The sequence below is a fragment of the Mus caroli genome, chromosome 5 (genome assembly GCF_900094665.2).
Source record: "Mus caroli chromosome 5, CAROLI_EIJ_v1.1, whole genome shotgun sequence".
Classification (NCBI taxonomy): domain Eukaryota; kingdom Metazoa; phylum Chordata; class Mammalia; order Rodentia; family Muridae; genus Mus; species Mus caroli.
In genome coordinates, this window is record NC_034574.1 from 79,511,751 (window position 1) to 79,524,450 (window position 12,700).

Sequence of the window (12,700 nt, forward strand, 5' to 3'; positions counted from 1 at the left end):
AGAAAAAACATATTCTAAAACTCTCCCAGGCTATCTGTAAAACCACATAATGCATCCTGTATACCCTTGGTTTAAAGAGATGAAATATCTTTACTGCATTTTTCAATGATAAATCAACCTATCCCTTCACAAATATGTGATTCTGAAATAAATCATGTGTTTCACATTGCTAGGTCCAGCTATTTAATCTCACTTCATTGTACCAATGCCACCAAATGGATGTCTGAATTCTTATATGCATATAACCGGCATGCTACGGTTGTCTTTAACATCTATCTGTAGCGAGTTAGAGACCCGTTTTTGAAGCAATCCAGTGTCGGTAATAAGTCACTTGTGTGTACACCCCAGGCTTGTTCTTTTGACCACAGTTGTCTCCCCAGCTCACAATTCCAATGAGATACCAGGTATCTTTGTTGTCTCTTATAACCAATGGTCCCCCAGAATCACCCTGAAAATAAACAAGAAAAACAATTGGCTAAACAGTTTATCATTTACAAAAGTTTGATGGACCACTTATTTATTCTAAGCATGTGTATAGATTACCAACACTAAATAAGAAAGTAAAGCCCATTACATACAAGCATTAGACCAGTATAGTAGAAAATGCTAAAACATAGCAATAGGAGACAAAAAAAACATCTCCAAATTACAATTGAGTTCATTTTGTGTTGTCCATCTACTGCTGGGCATGAGATGAGATCTGACGTGAAGTGTGGTTTGTACATCAGTGAAACTCTGCTGAGGCAAAAAGTTTTTCCTTTGGGATCTGTTGTCGAATGGAGGTAGCTTCTCTCACCTACTATGTGATGTAGTGATCTGAATATCACCGTAAGAACCACCTCCAACCCTGCCCTCCAACCCTGCCCTCCAACCCTGCCCTCCAACCCTGCCCTCCAACCCTGCCCTCCAACCCTGCCCTCCAACCCTGCCCTCNCCCTCCAACCCTGCCCTCCAACCCTGCCCTCCAACCCTGCCCTCCAACCCTGCCCTCCAACCCTGCCCTCCAACCCTGCCCTCCAACCCTGCCCAACTGGAATCTTTATTAGATCAAACTCTTAGCTGAGCTCCAACCAGAAACAAAATTGCAAATCTGCACTAAGTTGTGAGCATTTACTTTTTGGAAGGCAGGATTTCTCATCAACAGTTCTGATGCTTTTTGGTTTGTGCTTGGATCTTGTTTACTGAGATGTTTGGTGGAGAAATCCTCATTTTTACTCGTTCTCTTTCTCCTTCTTCTTCCCCTCCTCTCCCTCCTCTATGTTAGGGGATATTTATTGAATTCTAGATAAGCATTTGGTCATATAAGGAGTTGATGTATGTGTGTTGTGGATTGCCCTGCTGCTGTTTGTATTTTGATGCTAATTTTGCTTCCTTAAAAGGGGCTGCGATTCCATGTGAACCTTCCCCATTTTAACTTGGCAATAAAGATGCCAAGAAGCCTTAGGCAGAGAATCAGGCTGGATTTCTGGGTCCCAGGAGGAAGAGGAAGGGAGGGAGAGAGGAAGGGAGAGAGAGAGAGAGAGAGAGAGAGAGAGAGAGAGAGAGAGAGAGAGAGAGAGATATTCTGGCGAGGGTGTAGAGCAAATAGGAAATAACAGACTTGTAATTCCCAGGGACTGATAGTTTGTACCTGTCTGGTGTTTCCCATCCCCCATGACTAACATGAGCAGGAGAAAGGGCAAAGGGCACAGCTGCAGAACAGCCATTAGAGGTTTATCAAAGCTGGGGGGGGAGGGAGCTGAGTGAGACAGCCCTTGCTGGCACCAGGCAAGGAACAGAGACCAGATTGGCTTGGGAAAGCTAGCCATGGGTGCTGGGTGCGACCACCATTGCCTGCACTGGGCAAAGAGAAAGTGTGCATTTTAAAATCATACGCTCCTGTCTCTAGCTGCATATGTATCAGAAGATGACCTAGTCGGCCATCAGTGGAAAGAGAGGCCCATTGGTCTTGCAAACTTTATATGCCTCAGTACAGGGGAAAGCCAGGGCCAAGAAGTGGGAGTTGAGGGTGGGGTGGGGGGAGGGTTTGGGGGACTTTTGGGGTAGCATTGGAAATGTAAATGAAGAAAATACCTAATTAAAAAAATAATGAAAAAAATAAGATTATATGCTACATGGATGCTTATAATTCTGTATTATCAGATGCTCTGAAACCCTGATCATCTACCCGGGTTACCATGACTGTTCTCCAGCACTTGAGCCACTTTTTTCAGTGGCTTTTTCTATGAGTAGGGGCTTTCTTATACTTCGTTGAGTCCAATTCCAGTGAATCTTCTGGTCCACAAATCTTTCCATGGGTCTCTGAATTATCATCCCTTATCTGCTCTAAGCCTTCTGGTGACCTTCCACTCACTTCTTCCCATCTGTTCCTTAAATTAGAACGGTCTCCTTCCACACTCTTGGCAACAGAGGTTAGCTATGGATTAGATCCCACTCTGGCCTGGCCTGTGTGTTACAAATTTTTGTTCTTTTTCTTTTTCTTTTTTCCCCCCAACACTTGTTCATTGTGTGTCATTTGTGGACTTGTGGGCAGGGCCTTTTGTCACCCCATGCTACCAAAAGTCTCATCATTTCACTGAGTAGATTTACCTCTTTGATATTTACAAGGGTTTCATTTCAAAAAGAATTCTTGCATGTGGAAAGAAACAGACTCAGATTTTCATCAGAAAACACACACAACACACAGATTCTGGAAGACTGGGAACAATGTCATGAAGAACAGTAGGATACTGACAGGTATACCTAATCAAGCTTTGCACCCCATTAAATAGCCCTCTCACCTGCCATTCTGCTTCTGCTTTTTTGGGGTTACCGACGACAAATTACAGTAACTGGTCATGTTATGAATGTAGACGTCTTCACAGTTGTAACTATTCTCTCTTTCTTTTTCTGTAACTGCATAATAAGTGCTCCTTATTCTTTAGGTCTCATTAAAGCATCATTCCTCTGATGCTTGTTCCAAAAGAATGTTTTCTTGAAGGGGAGACTACTTCTTTTCTATTATATCCTTAGAGCTTCCCCAGTTCACTGTACATGATTGCTGCCTTTGTAATTTGTGAGCCTGTTGTGTAAGGCAACATTACAAGACTTATCCTAAGAGTTTCTGGACTAAGACATTTACATTTTGTGTTTGATAAAGTCAAAGAAGTCTTTGCTTATTTCAGGTTGTTCAATAAGAAAACACTTAACAGTCCTTAGGTGCTATGATAGTAACACATTTGAAAATGTCAGCGTGTCTGTGTCCCACGTGACTGTAAAGAACATAGAAAAAAAATGGGAATGGGTGGGTAGGGAAGTGGGGGGGAGGGTATGGGGGACTTTTGGGATAGCATTGGAAATGTAATTGAGGAAAATACGTAATAAAAAAACATTAAAAATTTTTTAAAAAGAGAGGAAAAAAAAAGAACATAGAGTATTTCCTGGGGTAGGCAGAAAGATTTTGAGTTAGTGATTTTGAATTATTTTCTCTCCAACCTACCCTGCAGGCATCGTAATTTCCTTCCAGAAATCCAGCACAGAACATCCCACGTTTTATTTCATTGCCATACACGTGTCGCTTCTTGCAGATGTCATTGCTTATGATTTGTACTCTGGCTTCACGGAGCTCATTTTGGGATTCCCCTTAATGGGAAAAGAAAAGACAACAACAAAGCATTCTCAGACTTTTCAATAAGTCTTAGATGGATTGAGGAGAGGAGAGTCTTTGCTAATCTTCATTCAAAAGTTGTTTACATAGAGTAAGGCTAGCATGAGCAGTCCTAGAAAAAAAAATCTAACTAAAATATAGCACGTGCCATTAATACCCACAAAAGCAGAGACGCATATCTCTAAAAGTTTGATACCTGTTTGTTCTACAGACAGGATTACACAGTGGGACCCTGTCTCAGCAAACAAACAAACAAATGGATTGTAACATTCATTTTAATAAATAAGTAGGATTGCCAATTGTTTTCTGGAAAACCCTTGAATCTTTACTTTTAAAAATAACTTATTTTTAATTAATTTTGATTTATGTGTTCTGTGTATGGAAGTTTTGCATTCCTGTATGCTTGTACACCATATCCTTGCAGTGTCTGTGGAGGGTAGAAGAATTGGATTCCTTGGAACTAGAGTTACATATGATTGGGAGCTGCCATGTGAATATTGGGAACAGAACCTAAATCCTTTGGAAGGACCTGGGTGCTATTAACTGTGCTATTTATCGGTGCTATTAACTGCTGAGCCCTTCAAACTAGTCTTTATTTTTAAAGACAGCATTCTATTTTTTTAATGAGTGTTGTGTTTATTGATTTCAGATTGTTTCTAAAAATTTACATGCTTAGTTGGTGTTGTTTCTTGGCTTGATAAAATACCTCTTAAATAATGTTCACTCAGTCCTGCACATTTACAAAGATCTTACCTGTATATGATTCTGTTGTGTGAAAAATGGCTTTGTCTCAGAAAAATGTAGGGATCTAACCTAAGCTAGGTTCTTATGACAGGCAGAAGCAGAGGAAACTAAGAATACCACAAACGTTCTGGAATTCTTTTCCTCAGCTATGGACTAGATAGGAAATCATGATACTCTGGTTGGCAGAACTCCAGCACGGCCTCAAGATTCTTGTGTTATCTCTTTTTCCCCAAGCATGGGATGGACTAGGTGAAAGTGATGAAAATAATTTTTATAATTAAGTTTAAATTATATGTGTCAAAGTGTTGAGAAATTTTTATATAAAATAATATCTTCAAACAGATTGACTTTGGCATAATCAAACTGGAGATTTTCCAAGGCAGACCTGGTCAAATCAGGTGAGATGTATAATTTCTCCATGTTTGCTTGCACATGTTTGCTGAGGAGGCAAGCTCTATATCTGCAAGAAACAGAATTTAAACACTCAGTCTGGAAGGAAATCTTGAGCTACAGATGAGGCTAGGCCCAAACTACTGTTCTGAGAAACTCAGAAAAGAAGATCCAATAACCTGAACTTCTGACGTGTTGTAGAAATTATTAAATCCCAAACTGGAGTTTCTACCCTGCTTTGGGTATTTAAGTTCCTGGATGAAAACACACACACACACAATCTTTATATTTATAATAAAGATCTTTATATTTATAATCAGCCTTAAACAGCACAATGATTGGGTGAATACCTACCTTCCATGTTATTAGAATCTACTTTCCTATTGATAACCCCAAGTTGATCATCCCTGATCTCAAGCCCAGGAAAATTAAACCCTGCCTATGTTTCTTCTGCCCAGATATTGGCTGTCAACTTATTTACCAATCAGAAATAACTTGGGGGATAGGGCTAGTGCAGACTCCAGGTTCTACATTTGCATTACAATAGACAGTAAAAGGCAAAACCTCAACAATTTCTCCTTTTAGTCCAATGAAAGGCTCTTTTTTCTCAGATATAAAATTCTGTAAATTATAAGGTATGGCATATTTTAATTATAACTAGTCTATTATATCTGGCAATTTAGATAGAGTATCTTATTATCTATCTTAACTTATTGAGTTTACAATTCTATATCTAAATCATGTTTGATTTTTAACTTGTATTACCATCTGAAAACCATCCTTTTAAATTTAGAACATCTTCAATGCTAAGCAACTTAAGTGTAATTGTGAGACTATAACTATTTAGTCTTCAACTCTGTCAGAGATTTGAGAAGGGATTAAATATTATTTGAGTATTCAGGAAGCACAAAGACATAACTTCCAAAACTATACAAATGACAGAGATAGGTGACTGCCTGAACAGTCCCCAACATTTCTTATAATGTTGGAGCATCTCTCTTTGACCTTCTGGCCCAGGATATCTGATAGACTGTAAGTGAAATAGTAATTATGAAGGACTAGTTACTCTGTCTTGACAGAGCTTAGTAGTGGACTATCCTGTGTGCGTTTGTCCTTTTGGACCGCATTCTGCAAAAAATTAGGGCATTTCTTGCACAGTGGCTAGCTTGCTATACTTAAATCAAGTCTATATGGAGGTATGGATGCTCAATATTGTCTTTGAAGTAGAATGGGGTTACTTTCAGGAGCAGACATGTCTTGTAATCAAAAGATTTTTTAAATAATAAAATAATATTAAATGCCATATTCTGTGGATCTCTGATGGTTTTGAAGACATTATCTATACATAGCATAACTGAATTGTCAGATATTGATTGTTTTTAGCTATTTACCATTTGAATAACCTTGAGAATATTTTTTATTGGATATTTTAATGTGTAGCCCAGGCTGGCCTCAAACTCATGATCCTCCTGCCTCCGCCTCCTTCAGCAAATCTTACCAGTGTGTGCCACCATAACCGGAGAAAATATTTTATTGTAAGTAACTACATTAGAATCTAATATGACCATAAGTTTAGCTATGTGTCTATTAACTTGTATTTTTTAATTATTTTAAATAGTTTGCAATAGCAGCTATTAAAAGGCTGGGCCAAAGCCTTGTATTCCTAAATGAGTTGCATAGGAACAATGCCTATCTAAGTGTAAACAAAATTAAATTTAAAATTTGTATCAATATACAAAGATTTCTACAAAAACCTTAAACTTGTATCAATATACAAATTCTGTACCAATGTAAGAAAATATAACTTCAGTTCTACATCAAAACATAAAGATTTCCACCAATATAATATTGTGGCAATAAAATGCTTTGTCTATATATAAATATAGATAGTCTGACTATTATCAATTTTAAAAATTCCAATTCCACTTCTGGGAAGGGTTAGTGAATATGACAGTTGATATTTTCTAGGTGATTGATAAACTAATTACTTTTATTGCAAACTTCTTGGCAAAATATAATAAAATTAAAACAACATAGCTCCAAAATTTATACCTCCAAGTCCTAAATAGCTCCCATCTACTTTGCGGTCACTTACTGACATTTCTTTTTTTTGTCCAAGCTTTTAGAATGTTTATTGAAATATTAGCAATTTTCATTTCCTAGTAATAGAGATAATTAATAAGAGGTGGCTATATTTATATAATTATATAGATTTTGAAAAGTGCAGTAAAATACTCCCTGTGCTTTTAAAAGTAAACAGCCCTGGGTAAGAACTATCTATCTACTCTTTTTCTTTTAATTTATTTTTTTAATTAGGTATTTTCTTCATTTACATTTCAAATGCTATCCCAAAAGTCCCCCAGACCCTCCCCCCACTCCCCTACCCACCCACTCCCTCTTCTTGACCCTGGCGTTCCCCCATACTGAGGCATATAAAGTTTGCAAGACCAAGGGGCCTCTCTTCCTAATGACGCTGACATTTCTTTAAAGAGTATTAATTTATATAGAAGAACCTCATGTCTATTTGCCCATTTCCTCTACTTTTTCATCTTTATTATTTATTTCCTTCTGTTTGTTTTAGATTATCTTTCTCATCTTTATTAGTTTAAAGTTGACACTTAGTTTATATATTTGAGATCTTCTTTTTAATGTAAAGAAATACAGTTTGCATATAGTATTTTCTAGGTGCTTTAAGAGATTTTTTTCCCTAAAACTTTCATTTATGGATGTGTTCTTTAAGTTCTAAGCATTTGGATATTTTCCTGTTATATTTTGCTATTATTTTCTAGTTTGAGTTCATATTGTCTTAGAACATACAGTGTATGCTCTCAATTATTTCCTATTTACTGATGGTGACTTTACATACATGGATATGGACTTTCTTGGAGAGTAAGCCATAAGTTCTTGTAGTAAGGTTTGGCCTCCTATTTCAAGGGAGACTGTTTTATAAATGTCTAATCTTATTCCTACCCAGAATGTACTCTGTCAGGTATGTATCTGCTCCAACCTCAAACTATTGCCAGAAGAGGATGCTCTTATACTAAGAAGTATTTATGGTGTTCCTTTCAAAATTGTGTTGCAGAAAGAACCCATTAAAGTGCAGACATGGTATGAAATCAGCCTTGCTATCCTGCTGGAACCAAGAAACAATGGATAATATTTTCTGCAATCAGGGTTATGACCATGAAGAAAACAATGCATGTTCAACATGCCTAAGATGGAACTGAGCTGCAGAGAATATCTGAAGTGAATCTAGAGTTTACAAAGCCTGTTCCTGGTGATATTTGTCTAAGTGTTTTCCTAGTTCCCTTGGTGGATCTTGAGATTAGAGTCTTCTTTCTTGAAGTTCCTTGTGTATACATAAGGCAGGCTGCTTTGATTGGATTTTCCCATTTTCAGAAGCCCATTTTGCATTTTATCAAGATGATAGCTAAACTCTCTAGCCATTTTTTATTTATATATCCAAGGCAAATTGTAGAATCCAGAGTGTGTCTGAGAATGACTGAAAGTAACAGTCCTTATAGGTTAGTAATAAGTTGGATTGTTTTGTAGAGGGGAAGAAGGTTTTGATGATTTATCGCTACATTAGTTTTATTCTTAGTCACCATTAAACTAGCTGCATAGGCATAAACATATTTAGTGGTCGGTTAATCCTGTACTCCTGTACGGCAGTGAGCTATTTCTACCACGGAGTGGAGCTCGAGTTCCAGCTGGTGAAACTAACCTGGGGGTGGGGGTGGGGGTGAGGGACAAAGACAGCTTTCCAGGGTTCAGCAACATCATTTAAACTCTTCATTCTACTTATATTTAAATTTCTCACAGGAGACTCTTGAATTACAAGGGCTAAATCTGCACTGTTTCTTTTTTTGTGTTGGATTTCTGTCCCTTGTAAAACAAGAGCACTAACTAACCAAAACGAGCTGCGGGGAAAGGGAGGGCAAGAAAATACAAGTGATCTGTTAGAGCTAAGAGGTCTGCTTGCTGCTCTGAGGTACCCACCGCCATAGTAAAGTGCTCCGAATCCTGTGATGTAGACAGTTGAATTTGGTGGGAAAGATGCAGAGGGTTCTGGCAAACAAATTCGGCGCACTTCATCCGAAAAGGTGACTCTGGGAGAAAACTGCACAAGAGCAATGTCATGGTCTCTTGCTGGGGGGCGATACCTTTCATGCATAATAATTCTTCTGACGTCTCTTTTCATTAAGGGAGGATTTATTGTTGTTCCAAAACTAAGAGTCCATTGGCGAGGGTTTGAATTGCTAGGAAAGATTAGAAGCATACATGAGATGTACAGTATCCATCAACTACACCATTTAGATGATTTAACAACATGCATTTAGGTTAATACAGTAGAACATACCACCCTGAAAATAGTTGGTTGCAATTATAGTCTCATTAGCTATTTAAATATGCCTGTTGCTCATGACTTAAATATAAGAACATATACCGATAGCCAATTGCTGTTAAATTTAATATTTAATTATTGAGTTTTAGAACTGTAGATCACATACATTTTTATTTGCTTGTTCCCTCAGCAAATACTTATTAATCATGCATATGAAAGAAGTGAACCAAATGTAAATTTTCAGTTCAATGAGTATTTTGGGTGAAAAGAAAAATTATAGAAATATGTTAAAATGTTGACAAATAGATATGAGTTCTAAAGATTATAAATAAAATAAAATAGGACAATGGGTAATGTACTAGTGGTGTAAGAATATGGAAGGCATTTTTTAAATTTTATTTTAGAACAGCAGATTTAGGGTAAGACATGGCTGATGGGGAATCTTGAGCTATGAGATGATGAGGGAGACAAGTCTCCAGGTGGGCCTTGGGCCAGTTTACAGCACCAATGGAATAACAGTGGAAGATGATGCTGGAAAGAAGGTAGGTGGGGACCAGAGTGTCTTATGGGGAGAGAGAAAATGCTTAGGCTATACTTAAGGGATAGTGGGATTCTTTGATGTTTTATAAGTGGGAGCTACATAGTCTCACTTATGCATGATAACTTTTGATGCTAGAACATCCCTCTGAGATACTAATCTTTCATGTAGTCAATTCTCATGTTTATTCAATACTAGATTGAAGCAATATGGTAGTTTTTATTTTTAATGATATGTCGTTAAATAATACATCTAATAAATGATAACGTGGTATTTTCTGTTGTTTGTTTTACACATCTGTACTTTTGAGTACTTCTAGATTCACGTCTCAGTGAAAGAACTTCCCCATCAGGCCTTACATGGAGGGAGGGGGGTCTAAGAATTATATAAAATAAAATTTAAAGTGTCTAATCAAGTGCCTGTAGCACCCCGGAGCTTAATAATTGTTCTGGTTGCTGCTATAAAGCCATTGTTAACTCTCCATTGCCTCTGCTTGATCCCTCTGCAGATGGAGGCTTGCTCCACTCAGGAATCCCTTTGTTCACCTTGGCATCCCTTTCATCTATGAGTGGCTCTGCCTGCTGGCAAGTTCTTTCTTGACTCTGAGTCTCCTCCAGAAATCTGACAGGACTTCAGATCAGTTAATACAACTCTATTATCTGTTTTAGAGATTTCTCAGAATAAGATTGCATCGCAGAGGACAATGTTTCTCCAATATTAATGTGCACACAAATGATTTGGGGGCTCTTATTAAAATGCAGCTCCTGAGTCTGTAGCTCTGGGACAGGGTTTAACCATTTTCATATCTCATCTATTCCTTAGTGATGTGGGAGCTGCTGCTCTGTGAACTGCTCTTTGAGTGGCAAGGCAGATGGTGGTGCCTGCCCCTTTGTCATCTGAGACTTTGTAACAATATTCCATCTTGTCAAGCTCTCTTAAGTACTCCACCCAATTCAGAATTTACTCTCCCATGTAAGGTCTGGCCAGCTTAGCTCTCACACGTCGTATATTCCAGCTTTGATTTCTAAAGATGTAATGCAAATCACAGTCAAACTTCGGCCACCAATGTTTAAATTTGACCTGAACAGTTCTGCATCAATGATCACACAGTACCTGCCCTCCTTGAAGACTTTATCTTCAGTTTATTACTTACCACATGAGACTTACCAAGTGCTTAATAAAGCAGGCACTAAGAGAGCATTACTTTATAAAGGGCTAGATTTATCAGTATATTGTTGTGTTAGAATGACTTCTGCTATTGTTGCAATTTCTTTAGTTAAACTCTGAAGACTTAATTAATGGATTCTGGGATGATGTTCAGTACTCCTTTATTCCCACTAAACTTTCCAAGTAAGAATGCAAGTACAACATGGCTTTAGAAAGCATCAGGAATATTTTCTTATTTTACTTGATTGGTACTAGAATGTGGAAATACAGTTTTGAGCAAAACTGGGGACTGACTTAAGTTCAATAACTTACATTCTAAAACAGTGTGCTGCAGTGACGACCCACATGTTACCAATCAATGTGCCCCCACACTGATGGATGTTGCTTCGCTGAAGGGAAACTTGCCACGGCCAGGCACCCCTGGCTGCAGGGTTTCCAGACACTATTCTGTTGGCAATTAATGGGATAGCTCGATTGCCACAATCTGAAAGAGATGAAACCATTTATAAGAAACAGCTGTCTAGCTTTTGACACAGAGGATCCCACAGAATGCTACAATGCAGACCTGGTACCTCTCATTTTTTAGGCCTGACTGCTCTTCATTCTTTGTGTTTCCTTATGCATTGATACATTGTCTAGTCCAACCTTTGTCTGTGTGGATATATGTTGTTTGTGAAGCTTTAATGCACTATAATGCACTAACAGTATTAGCCCCATGGACTCACAATTGGTAGTTATATAGTCATCATAATAACCAGGAATTTCCAGAGGCCACTAACTATGGATCTAGACAGTTCAGCAAACAGACAAGCTAGGACACTGGGTTTCTAACATACATTGTATATAAGAGGCAACATCTAATTAGCTGGGTAATTTCTTACTCATTGTGTTAGACGAAAATAGTGGATGAATAAAACCCACAAAATAGTTTCCTTTAATGCAGAACTGTGGTTTTCCAAGAGTGCAGAGTAAATCCTCTTGGATTCCATTGCCGGTTGAGAAGAGAAAATAATTACACAGGCCCCTGGGCCTCACAATTTGTCTCAACCAAAACATGCCTGCTTTTGTCTCTTTTGTTTACTTAAGATTACATATAAGCTTGTTTTTCTCAAAGAGTTTAGGATGAAAAAACTTTAAGAAGCTCCAACATAAATTGTGTTTAAAGTACTTCTCAGATGTGCTCCTAACTAATTAGATGATGTGGATTAAGAAAATATTTTAGGTGGACACAGTCAGTGGTACATGCCTGTGTCTCAGGAAAATCACAAGGTAGAGACCGTCTCTCAAAAGATAAGCAAAAATGTTAAAGGGAACTACCATGTATCATTATATAACATGAGCTGAATATTGTAAGAGATCATCTTAAGGTTAAATTCTGCCGATTTCCAACACAGTCAGAAATCTGACAAAGGAAATGAACTTTAGGTATATATGAAATAACATGTTGGAAACAACGAATATTTACAATTTTTACTTATAAGTGAGTAACACTTGGGAAATATGATGGTGAGAAGTTGCATAAAAACTGGTGACATTTTAGTTAAAGGGACTCACAGAACAAGATAGTGACAAACTAGAGGGCCATGTTCCTCAGAAATAGTCCCTGCCACTATTTCTCTTTGAGGAAAGCAATGATTTGTCATTCTGCTAACTCTTTTATAAATTCTATATGAGTTATACGAGTTGCTGGTGACAATGATCTCTATGAAGCAGAAACGTAAGAAAATAATGAGTGCCATATCATCTTTGAAGGCACCCACCAGTCGGAGTGAAGATGCAATTGCTCAAGTTTTCAGTGCTTAGCCTATGGAAGAAACACAATTTTCTAGCTCAAGTAGTTTGCAAGGTTCTTGAATAAACCACAGAGAGA

At 37.8% G+C, this 12,700-nt stretch overlaps 1 protein-coding gene across 1 annotated transcript in view; it reads right to left on the reverse strand.

The window, feature by feature from the left end:
• Positions 1-286: 286 nt before the first annotated feature.
• LOC110294877 (transmembrane protease serine 11A) overlaps positions 287-12,700 on the reverse strand; it is a 48,350-nt gene continuing 35,936 nt past the window's right edge. Inside the window, exons 6-9 of the mRNA XM_021163354.1 lie at positions 11,143-11,314; positions 8,780-9,039; positions 3,479-3,621; positions 287-448 (exon numbers count right to left, since the gene is read on the reverse strand). Of these exons, the coding sequence (XP_021019013.1) occupies positions 287-448; positions 3,479-3,621; positions 8,780-9,039; positions 11,143-11,314 (737 nt within the window). The remainder of the gene's footprint in view (positions 449-3,478; positions 3,622-8,779; positions 9,040-11,142; positions 11,315-12,700) is intronic.